This window comes from Myotis davidii, unplaced genomic scaffold (assembly GCF_000327345.1).
Source record: "Myotis davidii unplaced genomic scaffold, ASM32734v1 scaffold281, whole genome shotgun sequence".
In the NCBI taxonomy this organism is placed as follows: domain Eukaryota; kingdom Metazoa; phylum Chordata; class Mammalia; order Chiroptera; family Vespertilionidae; genus Myotis; species Myotis davidii.
This window is the reverse complement of record NW_006293784.1, coordinates 2,390,270-2,408,060: the sequence shown is the minus strand read 5'-3', so window position 1 is coordinate 2,408,060 and position 17,791 is coordinate 2,390,270. Positions and strand designations below refer to the sequence as shown.

The following is a 17,791-nucleotide window of genomic DNA, read 5'->3' as shown; positions in this document are numbered from 1 at the left end:
TCCCTACCTCTCTATAAAATCAGTGAAACAGGATTAAAAAAAAAGATGAAGCACATATCTCAGTACAGGTGAAATTTGCACCAAATCTATTATGAAAAAATCAAGTGTGAATATTTTCTAAAAAATGTTATATGTTTTAATGAACTAGTACTTCTATAGTAATTGAAAAAGCACTCATATGCTAATATTTTAAAATGAACACTTTCTAATAAATACAAATATATATTGTTAAAAGCTTGAAAATAGAATCAGTTCTTGTGGTGGCATATCCTTTCTATCATACCTTCACAGTGCCTAGTATCTACTGAATGTTAGATAAATGATTTTTCATACTGTACTCCTGTTATAGAAAAGTGTTTGGTGCATTCTGGCAGTATAGGGTTTAAAACCTGGGTAGATTATTTGGCCTTGATAAACTTCACTTTCTTTTCCTATAAAACAGGCAAAATAATAATTATCTGTAATGTATATATAGTGCCTACCATGGCATATAGTAAATATTCAATAATTATTTCTGTGTTCTTTCCATGGAATTCCACTGCTAATAATTACATTCCATATGTGCGTGATAATTTATGTGAAATTGCAAGTGAAAGAGAATCAGGGAATCCTCACTATTCTATTCTGCAGTTACAGTCCAGATTTAATTACAAGGTGGTTTTGTGAAGGCGGCGGCAGCAGTGGTGGTGATGTGTGTGGAAGGCAGTTTAGAATGGTTAGGGTATCTATAATAATGAAAGTGTATTATGCTAATTAGACCGATGTCCTTCCGGACATCCTTCTGGGATGAAACCGGGGCTGCAGCTGCAGATGTGAGGAAGGGATCAAGGCAGCTGCTGCAGCTGCGAAGGCCTACTCTTGCACGAATTTCATGTATTGGGCCTCTAGTCCTATATAATAAAAGGCCAATATGCAAATAGACCGAATGGCAGAATGACTGGTCGCTATGTTGCAAACTGACCACCAGGGGACAAACACTCAACGCAGGAACTGTTCCCTGGTGGTCAGTGTTCTCCCACAGGGGGAGCACTGCTCAAGCAGAAGCCGGGATCTTGGCTGGTGAGCGCAGCGGTGGTCGTGGGAACCTCTTCCGCTTGCACAGCAGTGCTAAGGATGTCTGACTGCTGGCTTAGACCCGCTCCCCACCAGTCAGACAGCCCCTGAGGGCTCCCAGACCGTGAGAGGGCACAGGCTGGGGTGAGGGACAATCCCCCCCCTCCCCGTGCACGAATTTTGTGCACCAGGCCTCTAGTTTATAATATTTGCTGTGTCCTTTTAAGACAGAAGAAGAATAAAGTCAGTTGCAGCTTGGCTTAGTTGTCTACTTATTTTCTACAATGGGAATGGCACAATAATGACCCAATCTGTAGTTAATTGACCTCAAATAGAATCAGGAGATTTGTTATGTAGTTCTTTGGGGGTATAGCCTGGAGTAGGGGATTGGAGAGAGTTGGATACTGTTGTATCCTTACAAAACATTTGTTCATTTATGGAACAAACATTCATAGGCACTGTAGTAGGTACAGAGTTTAGATCTAAGCTTTTTGCTAACTTTTCACTGAAAAATATTTTTGCTTCAGAAGATTACTAATTTTATGATATGCTGTTTTTTGTTTTATTTATATAATAATACTTTTAGAGAATTTTATATAAAGTAATTTTCATATTTTATCACATTTAGAAATTTAGATTTATGTATAAGTTGTCATTGCTGTTGGTTAGAGAAAAGTTCACTTAAAGTGCCAAGATAAGAATTCTTTCTTGGAAGCTATTTTTTGTAATTACTAAAAATAAGCTTAAATGCAATATGCCTGAAAAGTTGTTTTTAAAATTTTGGCAAGTACTGTTTTTCTTAAAATTAATGTAGACTCTTTTAAGGAGACAGGTTTTGTCTCACCAAATAGACTCCTTGATGTTTTCTTTTCTGATCTTTTTATAGAAACAGATACGATTTGCTGGACATTCTGTCCTCTTGGCAACAAATGGTGGTTCAGTAGCAAGACAAGCATCAGAGAAAGAATGTAAAAATAATAACTTATTTTCAACACTGCCTCATTTATCAGTGCCCAGGGAAGAATAAAACCTAGAACAACAAAAACAAACAAAATAAACACAATCTCTTCTTTGGACTCTACCTTTTCTTAAAAATGCCATCTCCCTATTTTCATTTTGCCTTATGACTTGATGAAAACAGTAGTCAAGTTCACTCAGTGTTTCTTATTTCTTCTATCATTGATATTCTGGTTCCTATTTTCACTACTATGCTAAAGTTACTCTTGGTATTGAAAGTCCCTTCACTGCAAATGCTATTCTCCCCTTCTCCCCCCCACATTTCAGCCCCATTCAGTCTTTATAGCCCATCTCAAATGTCATTTTTTCTTTATAAATTTAATTGAATGAACATTCAAATACCTGTCATGTTCAGCAGACTCGTATCATTTGTACATTTAACTTATTTGAATTCAACTAAAGTTGAAAAAAACACCAAACTAGGGAGAAAAAATAGCAAAGAATTCTTCTCTTCCCCTAGTAAAGTGTTTTCAAAACAACATGGTTGCCAAAAGGAAGCCAACTACTTTATCTGGTTTTCCACAGAACAGTAATCTATTCCAATGCTAGAGGAAAACCTGTCTGAATTGGATTTATACAAAGATATTACACAGAACAATGTAAAGTATACTTCATGGACTATGTTAAGGATTTTTGAGGGGTTATTTTGAACAGTTTTTGCCTTACTCTAACTAGAACCTACTCTTTGTGTAAGATGTGATTTTACTACTACAGCTATGTTGAACTTGAGTCAGTCACATCATTTAGGACCTTTCTGGGTAACATTTGGATCTCTTTTGAATGTTTTAGGTGTAGAACTATCTGAGGCACAGATAATTAACTAATTCCTTTTTGTCTTTATTTTTGCATTTGGGGGGGAGATAAATCTGTATGAATGCAATAATAGTCACAACACATAAAAGCAGGAGAAAATGCTATGACTTTTTATTTCATGTTCACCTATATAGTTTGAGATGCTTGGCTTTTTTTCTTTTTAATGTACAGATCTTATTCCATGGGGGGAGATAAATCTGTATGAATGCAATAATAGTCACAACACATAAAAGCAGGAGAAAATGCTATGGCTTTTTATTTCATGTTCACCTATATAGTTTGAGATGCTTGGCTTTTTTTCTTTTTAATGTACAGATCTTATTCCATTAAAATATTTTTATTGATTTTAGAGAGAGAGGAAGGGAGAGGGAGAGAAAGATAGAAACCTTGATGAGATAATTATCGACTGGCCACCTCTTGCATGGTCCCTATTGGGGATTGAGCCCGCAACTCGGACATGTGCCCCAACTGGGAATCAAACTGGTGACCTCTTGGCGTACGGGCCATTGTTCAACGATTCAGCCACATCAGCCAGGCAAACACTTGGCCTTTTGAAAGTCAGTTGTATGTGTCCACAAAGATATTGTTGCATTTAGTTTCCATATGAGCCATAATAGTTCTACTCCAATGCAAAGGAATTTATAGAAATCTTTTCTTAAGCATGCAGGGTTAGGTTGTAATTATATTTGAGATGCTTTAATGATATTAATCTTTTAAAATATATGTTACTTCCTTATTTTCCTCTAACATTTTAAGTTTCTAAATATGTTACATTTCATTTTTGAAGCTTTTTTCTCAAGAAATAGTTTATATTGCTGTAACAATAAGAATTGCAAAACAGAATTGATGTATTATTATTACTACTATTACTATTATTATTTTAAATGTTTTTATTGATTTCTGAGAGAGGAAGGGAGAGGGAGAGATAGAAACATTAATGATGGGAGAGAATCATTGATCGGCTGCTTCCTGCATGCCCCCTACTGGGGATCAAGCCTGCAACCCTGGCATGTGCCCTGACTGGGAATGAAACTGTGACCTCCTGGTTTGTGGGTTGACACTCAACTACTGAGCCATACCGGCTTGGCAAGTGGATGTATTATTAAAGAGGTTATTTTTTGTCTGTGATAATTTGAAGACTAAATGGTATATGTTGTAGAGATGGGATTGCAAATACATTTATTTAATAAAGCCTTAAAGTAACTTCAGTGCAATCAAAAGATTTTGATGACATTAGGGACAATTGATAGAAATAGTTTTGGAGACTTGGCTTGGGCAAGTGAGAGTACAACTCTTTTAGGCTATTTGACTTTTAATTTATTTAACAATAAGCTTAAGCCCAACTAAGTGGTTATATAAATTATCCTTTGATGTTTTAAAGTATAACTTACATATTTGAATGGAACTGATAATTATTTATTTATTTTTTTAAAATATATTTTATTGATTTTTTACAGAGAGGAAAGGAGAGAGATAGAGATAGAGAGTTAGAAACATCGATGAGAGAGAAACATCGATCAGCTGCCTCCCGCACATCCCCCACTGGGGAAGTGCGCGCAACCCAGGCACATGCCCCTGACCGGACTCGAACCCGGGACCCTTCAGTCCGCAGGCCGACGCTCCATCCACTGAGCCAAACCGGTTTCGGCGGAACTGATCATTATTGAAGAGCTAGAAACATTTACTGCTGTTTTTAGTGTATTCAGGATGAAACCTTGAATTCTGGAAAAGCTTGTTTTCTTTGAGAAGTAAAATTTTTTGGGAAAGTTGGTAATTTAACTATTGGGCACCATATTTTAAAAGACAAGAAATACTGGCTTTCAAAATGGTGGCAGAGTAAGTAGAAGCAATATTGACACTCTCCTAGGGCCAAACTGGAAATACAACAAAAATACAGAAGAAACACCCTGAAAAATCAACTGAGGACTACCTGGAGAGAACAGTGATAACCAAGGACAGAAAGTGGAGACCTCTAGAGACTGGTAGGAAGGGCAGAAGCATGAAAAGGCTGTCTGGGCTACCACAGGCAGCAGCTGAAGTCCCAGAGAGATATCTCAGCTGTGGAGGGGTTCCCACTGAGAACTCCGGTGTCTAAACCCCAAGCTGGGTCCCCAAGCCCAGAGCACCAGAACTGAGAAAGGTGCCTACATAACATATGGCTGTGAAAAGCAGCAAGGCCGCTGTCTGCCAGCGAGAGACAGCTGCAAATGCAGGCACCTTCTTAGTTCTCAGTGGGAACCCCCCACACCTGAGATCTCTCTCCAGAACTTCAGCTACTGTCTGTGGTAGCCCAGCCAGCCCTTTTGCACCTCCTCACTTCTTACCAGTCTCTATGTGGTCTCCATTTTATGTCCTTGGTTATCAGGGTTCTCTCCAGCTAGTCTTCAGTTGATTTTTCAGGGTGGTTTTTCTGTATTTCAGTTATATTTCCAGTTTGGTTCTGGGAAAGTGTCAGTGTAGCTTCCACCACCATTTTGGAATTGAGCATCTTTCCATGTTCTCATTAGCCATTTGTATATTTCCTTTGGTAAAATGTCTATTAAAATCTTTTCCCCACTAGATAAACTTTTTTGGACTTAAAATTTTTCTTCAGTTATAACATTACTTTGTATATATTCTAGATATAAATTCTTTTATGTTTACTTTTTAATCCTCACCTGAGGATATGTTTATTGATTTTTTTGTGGGGGGGGGTGAAGAGGGAAGGAGAGAGGGAGGGAGAGAGAACGAGAGAGAGAGGGAGGGAGAAAGAGAGAGAGAGAGAGATCAGTCAGCTGCCTCTAGTCTGTGCTCAGACTGGGGATTAACCTGCAACTTAGGTATATGCCCTGACTGGGAATTGAACCTGCAACCTTTTGGTATACAGGGCAGTGCTCCACCAAACAAACAAATAGTCCAATTAAAAAATAGGCAGGAGCCCAGCCGGCGTGGCTCAGTGGTTGAGTGTTATCCTATGAACCAGGTTGTCATGGTTCAGTTCCCTGCCAGGGCACGTACTCTGATTGCAGGCAGCCCTCTTTTTAACCTGTGTAGTGCACTGTAGATAGATTCACTTTTTTAGAAATTGGATTACTGTGAAATTATATAAGATTTAGCTTGCCAGTTTCGTGTTTATTTAAAAAGGCTGTGTAACATATGAAGGTAAATTGTTAAAATAATGTTAATGAAGTTTTCCAGATATTTCACTTTTTTCTGTTTCCTGTATATTTTTCCAGTAAGATAAATGAGTAAATCAGAATATTGAAAACTCATGTTTAAAAATTGTGGTAAAATATATATAATATAAAGTTTACAATTTTAATAATTTCTAAGTATATAGTTCTTAGCATTACATGCATTCCCATTGTTGTGCATTCATCACCATTGTTTATCTCCAGAGTTTTTTTTATCTTTTCCAACTAAAACTCTACACCCATTAAAGACTAACACCCATCTCTTGGCTTCCCCTAGCCTCTGGCAACCATCATTCTACTTTCTAGCTCGATGAATTTTACTACATTAGAAATTCCACAGAATCAGAATTATACAATATTTGTCCTTTTGTCACTGGCTTATTTTACTTAGCCTCATGTCTTCAAGCTTCATTCATGTTCTAGCATGCTTCAAAAAAATTTTTAAGGCTGAATAATATTCCATTATGTATATATACCACATTTTGTTTATTAATTCATCTATCAATAGTATTCATTAATTCTGCTCTTCCATGGGTAGCTTCTACCTTTGGGCTATTCTGAATAATGCTGCTATGAACATGAGTGTACAGTTATCTGTTTGAGGTCCTACTGTCATTACTTTTGTAGAAATAGAATTCTTGGCTCATGTAAATCACATGGCAATGACTATTTGTTAATTATGTGATGTGGATTTCAGTAATATAATGAATTGTACCCATGGAATAGCAGACATAATGGGTACTATTTTTAATGTAAGGAAGTTAGTCCATTTTTAAAAATGATTCAATTAAGTATTAATATGAAAATATTAAGAGGTATTCTTTCCTTCATTTTTCTAACAGAGTCAGCATATTTCATTAGCACCTATTCAAAAGCTTGAAGAAGCTCTATATGAGTACCAGCCATTGCAAGTAGAGACATGTGGACCACAAGTTCCTGAGTTTGAGATGCTAGGAAGACTTGGGTAAGTGCCCCAAAGAACTTCTCATTGAGTAGCTGATGATTAGTGCTTTGTTTTTATCATTTTGAGCTGACACTTTAATGTTATTAAATTTGAATTTATGGAATTTTATACTCTTTTATAAAAAAAGAACTAGAGGCCTGGTGCACGAAAATTTGTGCAAGAGTAGGCCTAAATTTGTGCAAGTGTGGGCCTTCCTTCCCCTGGCTGCCAGCACCGGCTGCACCAGCTTCCCTCCTGCACCCGGGACCCGGGCTTTCCTCCTCTGGCCACTGGCAGGCACCAGGACCCGGGCTGGCTTCCCCCAGGCTGCATGTAGGCACCTGGGACCCGGGCTGTCTTCCCTCCGGCTCTGGCTTTGTCAGGAAGGATGTCTGGTCTAATTAGCATATTACCCTTTTATTATTATAAATGATGCTTTGCCCGGCTGGTGTGGCTCAATTTTTGAGCATCTACCTATGAACCAGGAGGTCACAGTTTGATTCTTGGTGAGGGCACATGCCCAGGTTGTGGGCTCAGTCCCCAGTGTGGGGCATGCAGGAGGCAGCAGATCAATGATTCCCTCTCATCATTGATGTTTCTGTCTCTCTCTCCCTCTCCCTTCCTCTCTGAAATAAAAAAAAAAAAGGAATGGTGCTTAATACTAAGTTAATAAATTTTTTTGATGATTTTGTTAGATATTTTTTGAGATTGAAATTGGATTGTATTAGTTCCTTTTTAAGGCTTTCCTTGGCAGCCTTACTAAAGTAGCTGTTCATTTTCAACTCACTGCATATTTTTTAGAAAGAGGGGTTTAATTTAGTTAGTAGTAAGCCAGTAAAAATAAGAGAATTGAGCTCCTTACCATGAAAAAGAGTAGATTTACCCACTGTCTGCTGTATGAAACGGTATTATGAAAAATGAGCCACAAAATATATTTTGTGAAAAGATATATTGTAGAGCTAGCCAGTGGCTCAAAAGTTATATGCATCCATTTTGAAAATGAATGTTGGATTGTGTCTTTTGTGAGGTTTAGAGATGATCACAGTCTTTCTCAGGGGTACGGGTAGGTATTTGTATACAGGCACAGACTTTGTTGGATGGAGCAAGCCTATTTTGTTGTGATGTTTCAACATAGATTATTGAATGAAAAGATGATCCAGAATTAGTTGTTTTCTAACAAAATAATGTAAAGTTATAATGTGAATAGAAAATAATTGTTACTATGAAACCAAGTAACTAAAAAAAGATCCTAACAGCAAAAACAAGATAGATGAAATAGATAAAATCAATATGGTCTTCAAAATCAAAACCAAAGTCTTGAAGATGATGCATGGTATTTTGTATATGAACACGGAGGCTCCAAGGTCAAATTACTATTAAAATGATAGATAATTTACTTATTTGCAACTTGGTAGATCTTATGTTTTCTTTAGTTCTATGTCCTCCTAATGTCCTATGATCTCCCAGATGAAGCCAGGGGAATGTGAAACAAAATCTAAAACGCCATTTGAGTTTGAGATAACAAATTCATCAAAAAATTGGCCTAAATGCTAAAACTGTAGCTTGAGGAGACAGACAATATAAGGTTGTATGATGTAAAAAGTTATAAGTGAAACAGACATTGATAGCTTATCTCTTAAAATCTTTACTTTTATGCATGTGAAAATAAGTATTTAAAATAGTACTCCTCTGTTACAAGCTGATTTTCCAATAATTTTGTTATCAAAATTACATTTGAAAGATAATAGAAATTGCCTTGCATAATGACAATGCACAAGTCAAATGTATGATAACAATTCATACAAAGTTTAGGAAGAGGGGTAAAAAAAACTCTTGCTATTGAAATGTTCTTATACTATGTGTGAAGTGATGTAATAGTATCTGGAGATAGACTGTAATAAGTTAAAGATGTTTAATATAAACCCTAGAACAACTACTGAAAATGTAAAACAAAGTGGGATAGTCAATAATTCAGTATCAGAGAAAAAAATAAAATCATAGAAATACTCCATTAATGAAATGGAGGGCAGGAAAGGGGGGGCAAAAAATAAATGGGACAATTAGGAAACAAATAGTATGGTGGTAGATTTAATATTAATTATATCAGTAATCACATTAAATCCAAATGTTTTGAACAAACACCATCCAATAAAACTTTCTGAAGTGATGGAAATATTCTGTCCTCTCAGCATGGTTATGGCCAAAGGCTATGGATGTATGTAAGCTTGACCTTATACTAATTGTCCGACCCTGCAGTCCTAGGTAGCTGAGGGATGTGGGCTGCTGGGGGTGCAGCAAGTGCTGCCAAAACAAGGCTTGATAGAGTTCAGAGAATGGCAACAACAGGAAAGAAGCAGATTTGAAATTCGCAAGAACATTGTAAACATCTTGTCCTTGTGTTGCTTTGTCTGATCTGATTATAAAATAAAGCTTCAGCTTACGCAGAGGTCCTCAAACTTTTTAAACGGGGCCAGTTCACTGTCCCTCAGACATTCCACACATGCGCACTGCGGGCCCGGGACGAGTTGGCTGCTAAGCAGGACAGCCAGCGGGGGCAAAAACACCCAGCGGGCCGGATAAATGTTTTCTGCGGCCGCATGTGGCCCGCGGACGTAGTTTGAGGACCTCTGGTTACAGGCTGTGTCACTGTTTCCTCATCCAGGCACAGTGATCCACCTGGTCCCAACTGTTTTCTCTTGTCTGTCTTCTTTAATCCTTCACCGCCCCTCCTCAGGTTCACCCGTGGCTGTGCTGGACAGGGTTTAGAATTCAGTATGATTTAAATAAACACATGGCTTGTGGCTATCATGTTGGATAGCACAGGATCTAAATCAGGGGTGGGCAAACTTTTTGACTCGAGGGCCACAATGGGTTCTTAAACTGGACTGGAGGGCAGGAACAAAAGCATGGATGGAGTGTTTGTGTGAACTAATATAAATTCAAAGTAAACATCATTACATAAAAGGGTACGGTCTTTTTTTTTTTTTTAGTTTTAATCATTTCAAACGGGCCGGATTCGGCCCGCGGGCCGTAGTTTGCCCACGGCTGATCTAAATACTCCAAATAATAGGCAGAATTTGCCAGATTAGATTTTAAAAAGCAATATTATTTGAAGCCATAGGCTTTCTTACTTTTTTTCCTATTATTCTAGATCTAAGAATGCATACTATAATTTATATACTATAATTTTCAGAAATATTTAGAGCGAGATTGGAGAAGTTGCCCTATGAAGTGACTTTTCAGAGAATGATTTGGTATCCTCAAAGGTGCTGCTCTTAAGGTACAAGGAATATTAACTTCAGTTGACTAAAGGTGTAATTGTTACATACCTGTCCCAAGAGTTAGTCCACATCTTTGCTAGAAGATTGTATCTAATAAGCCCCAGTTATCCCTTTACAGCTGGTTCTCCCCCTCTAGCTTATATCCTCTTTCTTTTTCTATTCCATTTTATATTATGTTATTCTACAGAGGGAACAAGTTTAATTTCTTTAGAGGCAAATAGAAAATAAGTTAACTACCTTATTTCCATTTTCTTATATCTGCTCTGAAATCTTTATGGCATGAAGTTAAGAATAATACACTTGTACTTTCACGTTAGTTGGTGCAAAACGTGGATGCAAGCACTTTCAAAATAATTTTAATTATATAATTTTGGGAGCGGGTGACATAAGGTCTTAGGAGAATGCCTCCTAAAATCTATGTTTTTGTCCTCATGTATAACTTTGATAAAGGATGAAATCAAAAGTATATTGCTATGAGGTTTTACGTGGTTTTTACTGAGATCTTTTCTAAAGTTAGTTAAACTTGAGCAGTAGATGAAGACTAAATGAGAATCTCTCATTCAGGAGGGTATTATGAATATATAGTTATAGTTAAGATTGCACTGGCAGTACTTTTTAGATTTGCTGAAGGCAATATGTAAACATGTTTTATTAATTCTGTGCCAGTGGGAACAAGCATTGGGAAAACTTAACTGCTAATTGAAATTCCCCAGACTGTGACTTTAGTGGTTAGTAAAGTCTCATTCATTGGCACCATGAGACTGTCTCTGTAATCATCAACTGGCTTTCTTGTGAATATTTTACTACCTTCCACCCAAAGAAGAATTATTTCCTTAACTGATATAAGTTATAAGCATTTATCAACTTCATTCATCAATTTCAAAATTATTTAATCAGCTATCACTATTATTTTAAATAGATATGTGCTTTATTTAACATGAGCTGTTCATTTGTGAGCATATTATAGAAATAAGAAAAAACTTGTTTTATAAGATAAAATATGATCTTTAAGCAGGATGTATATTTTTCAGTTATCTTTTTAAAAAATCTTTATTTTTGAAAGTATTACAAATGTCCCTCATTCTTCCCCTATTGCTCCCCTCCACCTGGTTCTCACCCCGCCCCAGGCCTCCACCACCCTATTATCTGTGTCTATGGGTAAAGCATATATGTATATAAGATCTTTGGTTAATCTCTTCCCACCCCCACCCCTTCCTGCCCAGATTCCTCAGTCTGTTCCATGTTTCCATGTCTCTGATTCTATTTTATTCATCAGTTTATTTGTTCATTAAATTTCTTGTTCACGTATTTTGATTTTTAGATTCAATTGTTGATGGATGTGTATTTATTGCTATTTTGTTGTTCATATTTTTTTATCTCCTCCCCCTCTTCCCTCCTCCTCCTCCTCTTCCTCTTCTTCCTCCTCAACCTCCTCCTCCCCCTTTGCTTAACTTTGCTGTTTTTAAGATTCTCTCTTTGTCTTTAACCCTTGGCATTTTAATTATGATGTGACTTGGTGTGGGCTTCTTTGGGTTCCTGTTGTTTGGGGTTCTCTGTGTTTCCTGGGCTTGTATATCTATTTCTTTCACCAGGTAAGGGGAATTTTTCTGTCATTATTTCTTCAAATAGGTTTTCAATGTCTTCCTGTCTCTCTTCTGGCACCCCCATGATGCAAATGTTGGTACACTTGAAGTTGTCCCAGGGCCTCCTTATACTATCTTCATATTTTTGGATTCTTTTTTTTTTTTTTTTTTTGCTCTTCTGATTGGGTATATTTTCGCTTCCTCATATTCCAAATTGCTGATTCGATTCTCAGCATCCTCTACTCTACTATTGATTCCCTGTAAATTATTGTTCATTTCAATTAGTGTATCCTTCATTTCTGGCTGGTCCTTTTTCAGATCTTTGAAATTCTCACTAAGATCTTTGAAAGTCAAAGTCCCTTGAAGCTCTCATTAAGATCCTTGAACAACCTAATAATCATTGTTTTGAACTCTGTATCTAGTAGTTTGCTTTTTTCCATTTCTTACACTTGTGACATTTTCTTTGTCTCCTCGTTTTGGCTGCTTCCCTGTATTTGTTTCTATGTATTAAGTAGAGCTGCTATGTCTTCTGGAATTGGTAGAGTGGCCTTGTGTAGTGGGTGTCTTGTAAGGCCCAGTGGCTCAGCCTCCCTAGTCACCTGAGCTGGGCACTCTAGGTATGCCCCTGTGTGCACCTGTGAAGACCAGCTGTGACTACAGTGGGAGAGCTACTGTGCAGGAAACACCCCTGTGAAGCAGGACTTTCTTCAGAGGGGCTTTGGTGCTCACTGAGTCTGCCCCTTCAGTGTGTCGCTTGTGGATGTGTAGAGTTGTAATCTGGCATGGTCTGAAGCCGTCCACTGGGTGCACTGGCTCTGGAGTCTCCCCAAAAGTGCAAAGTCAGCCACTGCCTGGGGCCACCTGAAAGGAGCTACAGAGGATCAGTAGATGGCTGCTATTTGTATTGGCTAGGAAGTGCCCAGGTGAAGCCCAGGTATGAAGCAAGGCAGGTTGGTTCTAGTGCCAGGTCTTGGGATAGGTTTGGGGCACGCTGACGCCAGCTGCTGCTTGTAATGTTGTTACAAAATTTTCATTATGTTTTCTATCTGGTTCTTGCTTAAATATACTTTTATTTTGTGTCAAGCTGCTTTACTGAGCTCTAATAATTTCGATTATTCTATTAGGTGAATATCTGGAGTTTTATTTGAAAGTCAGTCATCTGAAAAAATGAATTTTTTCTTTTAAAAGCTTTATCTCTAAGTTCAGTTTCATATTTTATTACATTTGGCTAGAGCTTTTTGATCTGGTGTTGCATAATTCTGGTAATCGCCATTTTTTTCTGATTTTGAGTGTGTGTGAATGCTTTGAGTGTTTCATCATTATCATGTTGACTGTTAAGTGAGGATTATTTTTGTTTGTTTGTTTACTCATATTGAAGACATTTCTGTTTTTTGTGTTCAAGGTCTTTACCTGTTGACTGATTATAATGGATTGCCTAAGAATGAAGAAAAGGTGTTTGCTTTGTTTTATGCTTGTTTTGTTTTGATGCTGTCCAATTAAGTTTAGATCTTAGTTTTAGAAAAATCAACGAACATGGAAAAATACAAATATCACAAAAATGATTGCAGTTTGTGTGTGTTTATAATATATAACATATATTACACTTTGTTTTAATTATGAGGGTATTACTAAGTTATCTCTTTTTTGCTGGCCATGACAGCAGAATGTCTTTAGTATCTGTTTTTTGGGTTTTTTTTTGGCATTGAATTAGAAATCAACTCACACACCTAACATGAACTTCTTGCTTAAAGTTTCAGTTTGGCTGTAGTCTGGTAAGTTTTACATCTTTTGTATGCAATCATGGAAAAAATTATGTTTCTGCTTGAAGCAGTTGTCAAACAAGCTTCTTTCATCGACAGTCAGACACAGGGCAGCTGAATGAGGCTGTTTAGTCTAGAGTAAATGCTCACGAGATTACAAAGTCACTAAGGAAATGTAATTATGCTGCTGATTCCAGAATAGTCTTTCGTAGTAAGGACTTTAAGAGTATTAAGTCACAATATTAATTTAAAAATACATATATTTTCCAAAATTAAGCCCAGAAAGAAAAGCAGCACCAAATAAACCAAATTATTATCATGAAATATAGTTTTAATTCAGATTTTTTAGGACCCTAAAACAGCAAGTTCAGTTTGTTACTGGAATTTGGTCAATTCCTTCCAAATCACTATAAAATTCAATAGCCCCTGTATTTCAGTATATATTGGAAAATGAAATCTCATAGTATTTACCTCATGTTAATTGAGAAAACAATTGGTATTTAGCACTTCCTTTACTTTTGTTATTCATATGATTATCAGGCACTTCCTGTGCCAGTTTCTTTTTCTTCTAGCTGCTGAGAAAATAGCAGTGAGCCAAAACAGAGAAAACAAACACCTACTGTCATTAAGTTTACATTCTTCTGGGGTGAAACCAACAATAAAAACACATGAATGAATCTGTTAAGTAGTACTTTGAAGACAAATACAGCAGTATACAGGGAAATATAGTGATTGCAGTAGAGTGCTATTTTTGTAAAGGTAGTGGTGGAATCTTTTGTAGGATGATATTTGAACCGAAATTAATTAAGCAAAGAAGCTAATCATGTGATATCACCAGGACAGTCAGAAGGAACTGTTAAGTGCAAAGGCCCTGAGGTGGGAGTGTGTGAGGAAGAGAAAACAGGCCAATGTTAGAAGCAGAGTGAATTGGGTAATGGTAGGAAAAGAGGTCAGAGAGTTAGCAGGTTTTTATGTAGGAGGCGGGCCGAGCCCAATTAAATCATGTCCAGTTTTTTAGATGGTGGCCAAGACTTGGATTTTTACTTTGATGGGAAGTCATAGGAGAATTTTGAACTTAGGTGTATTATTTAACTTAGAAAGATCGTTACAGGAGAATTGATGGTGGGATGAAAACAAGAAAAGTTGCGGCAGTCCTGGTTAAGATGGTAGTGGCTTATAATACTAAGCTAGGGCTAAGCAGTAGATTTGAAGTAAACAGTGATAGCCCAGTGATTGTAAAGGTGAAGAAATAGAACTTAAATTCTTGGAGCACTTAAGTTCTTGAAAGCTTGTGTTTAAAGCTTTCAACTGGAGGACATCTGAAAACTGCTAGAATTAATCCTAAAGAAACAAAGACATGAACAGTATTAAAATTTCTGGAATTTATTGTGAATAGATGTTTATGAAACTGTCAAACTCATCCTTATTATTAAGATTACTAGAGGTCCGGTGCACGAAATTTGTGCACTGGGGGCAGGGGAGTCCCTCAACCCAGCCTGTGCCTTCTCACAGTCTGGTAGCCTTCAGGGGAGCCCTCTTGCAGTCTGAGAGCCTCCCATAGGGAGTGGGCCTAAGCCGGCAGTCAGATACCCTTAGCACTGCCACGGAGGCAGGAGAGGCTCCCACAGGACAGTGCCGCTGCATAACCCTGGCTTCTGGCTGACCGGTGCTCCCCATGTGGGAGCACACTGACCACCAGGGGGCAGCTCCTGCATTGAGCACCTGCCCCTGGTGGTCAGTGCATGTCATAGTGACCGGTTGTTCTGCCATTCGGTTAATTTTCATATTATCCTTTTATTTTTTACTATATAGGATTTCCTAGTTGTCCTGGCTGGGAGGCTCGGTTGGAGCGTTGTCTGGGACACCAAAAGGTTGTGGGTTCCATTCCCAGTGAGGGCACATACCTAGGTTGTGGGTTCAATCCCTGGTCAGGGCACCTCTGGAAGGCAACCGATCAGTGTTTCTCTGTCATATCAGTGTATGTGGACCTCATACCATTGCAATAATCTGGTTATTATTTAACAGGAAGGGTGAAAGGGGAGACCAAATAGTATAGGCATGCCATTTATTCAGCTTTGCCAAAAAGCTACATGTAATACTCCAAGTCTGTCCCCCATTGATTTATGGGGGAAGGGACTAGACAAAGGCAATTTAGACGCATGCCAAGTAAGGTCTAAGTGACTTGGGAGACTGATTTGCCCTCCAGTCACACCTGGAAACAAGTAATTGGCCAGGATGGGCATGACCATTGCAAGCTCAAAACATATTTAAATTACTAGACAATGAATTGAGCTCTTTGTCTCTGTCTCTGTCTCTGTCTCGGTCTCTGTTTCTCTCTCTCTCTCTCTCTCTCTCTCTCTCTCTCTCTCTCTCTCACACACACACACACACACACGCGCGCGCGCACATGTGCTCAAATGCTCCCGTGCCCACATGCTGCATGGCCATGTTGGGCTCCACACATGGACTGATAGACTTTAATCTGGCCTAATCTGAACCACAACGGCTGCAACATGGAACGGAAACTCTGGACACTGGCTCTCTTTCTGGTTCTGCCAGACTCCCAACTGTCCCTTTTTCAGGACTGGTTTGGGGAAAATGGGACATTGCAACCCAAGGGATTTAACTCTACGCCAATAAAATCTTCTATCACCTCTCACTGCCTTAAGGGCTTCTGAAAATTATTTCAGCCCCACTCCAAGAACTCCACAAACAGTGGAGGATTCCCACTCTAGCAGCCCACCTACCTGCCTTTAGTACTTACACACTTAAAAACTGTAGCAAGTAAATTATGATACAAAAACATCATAAAAAATAAAAAAAAATGTTGATGTGTTCTTTTAGCAAAATTAGTCCAAGTTCTTGTCTCATGTTTTTGTGGAGTGGAATCCATCCTGTTTAATGACAGACTGGATGAGAATATAGTATTTCATTTCTGCCCTTAAAAATTCACATGAGTGATTGCCAGTGGGCATCAGGGGTCTGTTTTGAGGTGGTGAAAATGTTCTAAAATTGGTTGCACAACTCCATAAATTTACTAAAAATCATTGAATTGTACACTTAAGAATATATAGAATATATTGGTAGCTCACTGATTTTTGAGTTTGAGAAAATTCACCCAAGATATTGTCATAGCCTCTTAAAGAGATGATGCAAAAAAAAAGATGCAATAATTTGAGCAGTGCAGTAAAAAACACCCAGAATTGATATAGTTTTGGTTTATTTAACTATTATATCATTCTTCATGTGGTTTAATCATTCTTTTGCTTATTATTCTTAGTGGTTTTTAAGCATTGTAGAGAATAATTGAAATAGGATGATAAAACAATCATGTTTTAAGCTATAGTAAAAATAAGGTCACTAAGATCTCATAATCTAAATTACCTACATGGTAATTTAATTGTGGCAATATAGAATAATTTTATTCTATTTTTAAATAGTTTTACAATAAATGGCACATATTTCAAATGCATGGTTTGATGTATGTGTATATACAATTATGACATCTTCATAATCAAGGTAATGAACATATCATCAGTTCCAAAAGTTTGCTAGTGTCACTTGTTAATTTCTCCTTCACACCTCTCAGACCTCCACCAAAAAACTACTCATATGCTTTCTATAACTACAGATTAGTTTTCATTTTTCAGAATTTTAAGTTCTTTGGCTGTGGCACTTTCTCAGACTTTCCTAAGATTTGCCAACATTTTGAGTGGGATTATTGAATCAATAGATCAATTTGGAAAGAATTGGTTCTGTTTTAAAGAGTCTTCTGATTCTTGAACAAGGTATATTTTCCCATTTATTTAGGTCTTCTTTAATTTCTTTCAGCAATGCATAGTTTTAGTGTACAGGTTTTGTATATAATTTATCAGATGTATCCCTAAGTATTTTATATAATGTTACTGTTAAATGGTTTAAAATATTTTTATTTATGATTGCTTATTTCTGGAATGAGGAGATAGTTAAATTTTGCATATTGATCTTATAGCCTGCAACCTTGCAAAATTCATTTGTTCTAATAATCTTTTGTAGACTCATATAAATAATCATGTCATCTGCAAATGCTCTCTTATTAAAGGGTGTCCCAAAATTCACACAAGAAGTAATTTTGATAGAAAACACAGGTTTATAATTAGAAATTCTAAATTTTTTATTGATGCTTACT

The 17,791-nt window shown here is 37.4% G+C and overlaps 1 protein-coding gene across 1 annotated transcript in view; it reads left to right on the top strand.

Moving 5' to 3' along the window:
- Positions 1–17,791, top strand: part of MNAT1 (MNAT CDK-activating kinase assembly factor 1) — a 209,651-nt gene that overhangs the window by 134,834 nt on the left and 57,026 nt on the right. Inside the window, exon 8 of the mRNA XM_006767648.2 lies at positions 6,899–7,020. Coding sequence (XP_006767711.1) covers positions 6,899–7,020 — 122 coding nt within the window. The remainder of the gene's footprint in view (positions 1–6,898; positions 7,021–17,791) is intronic.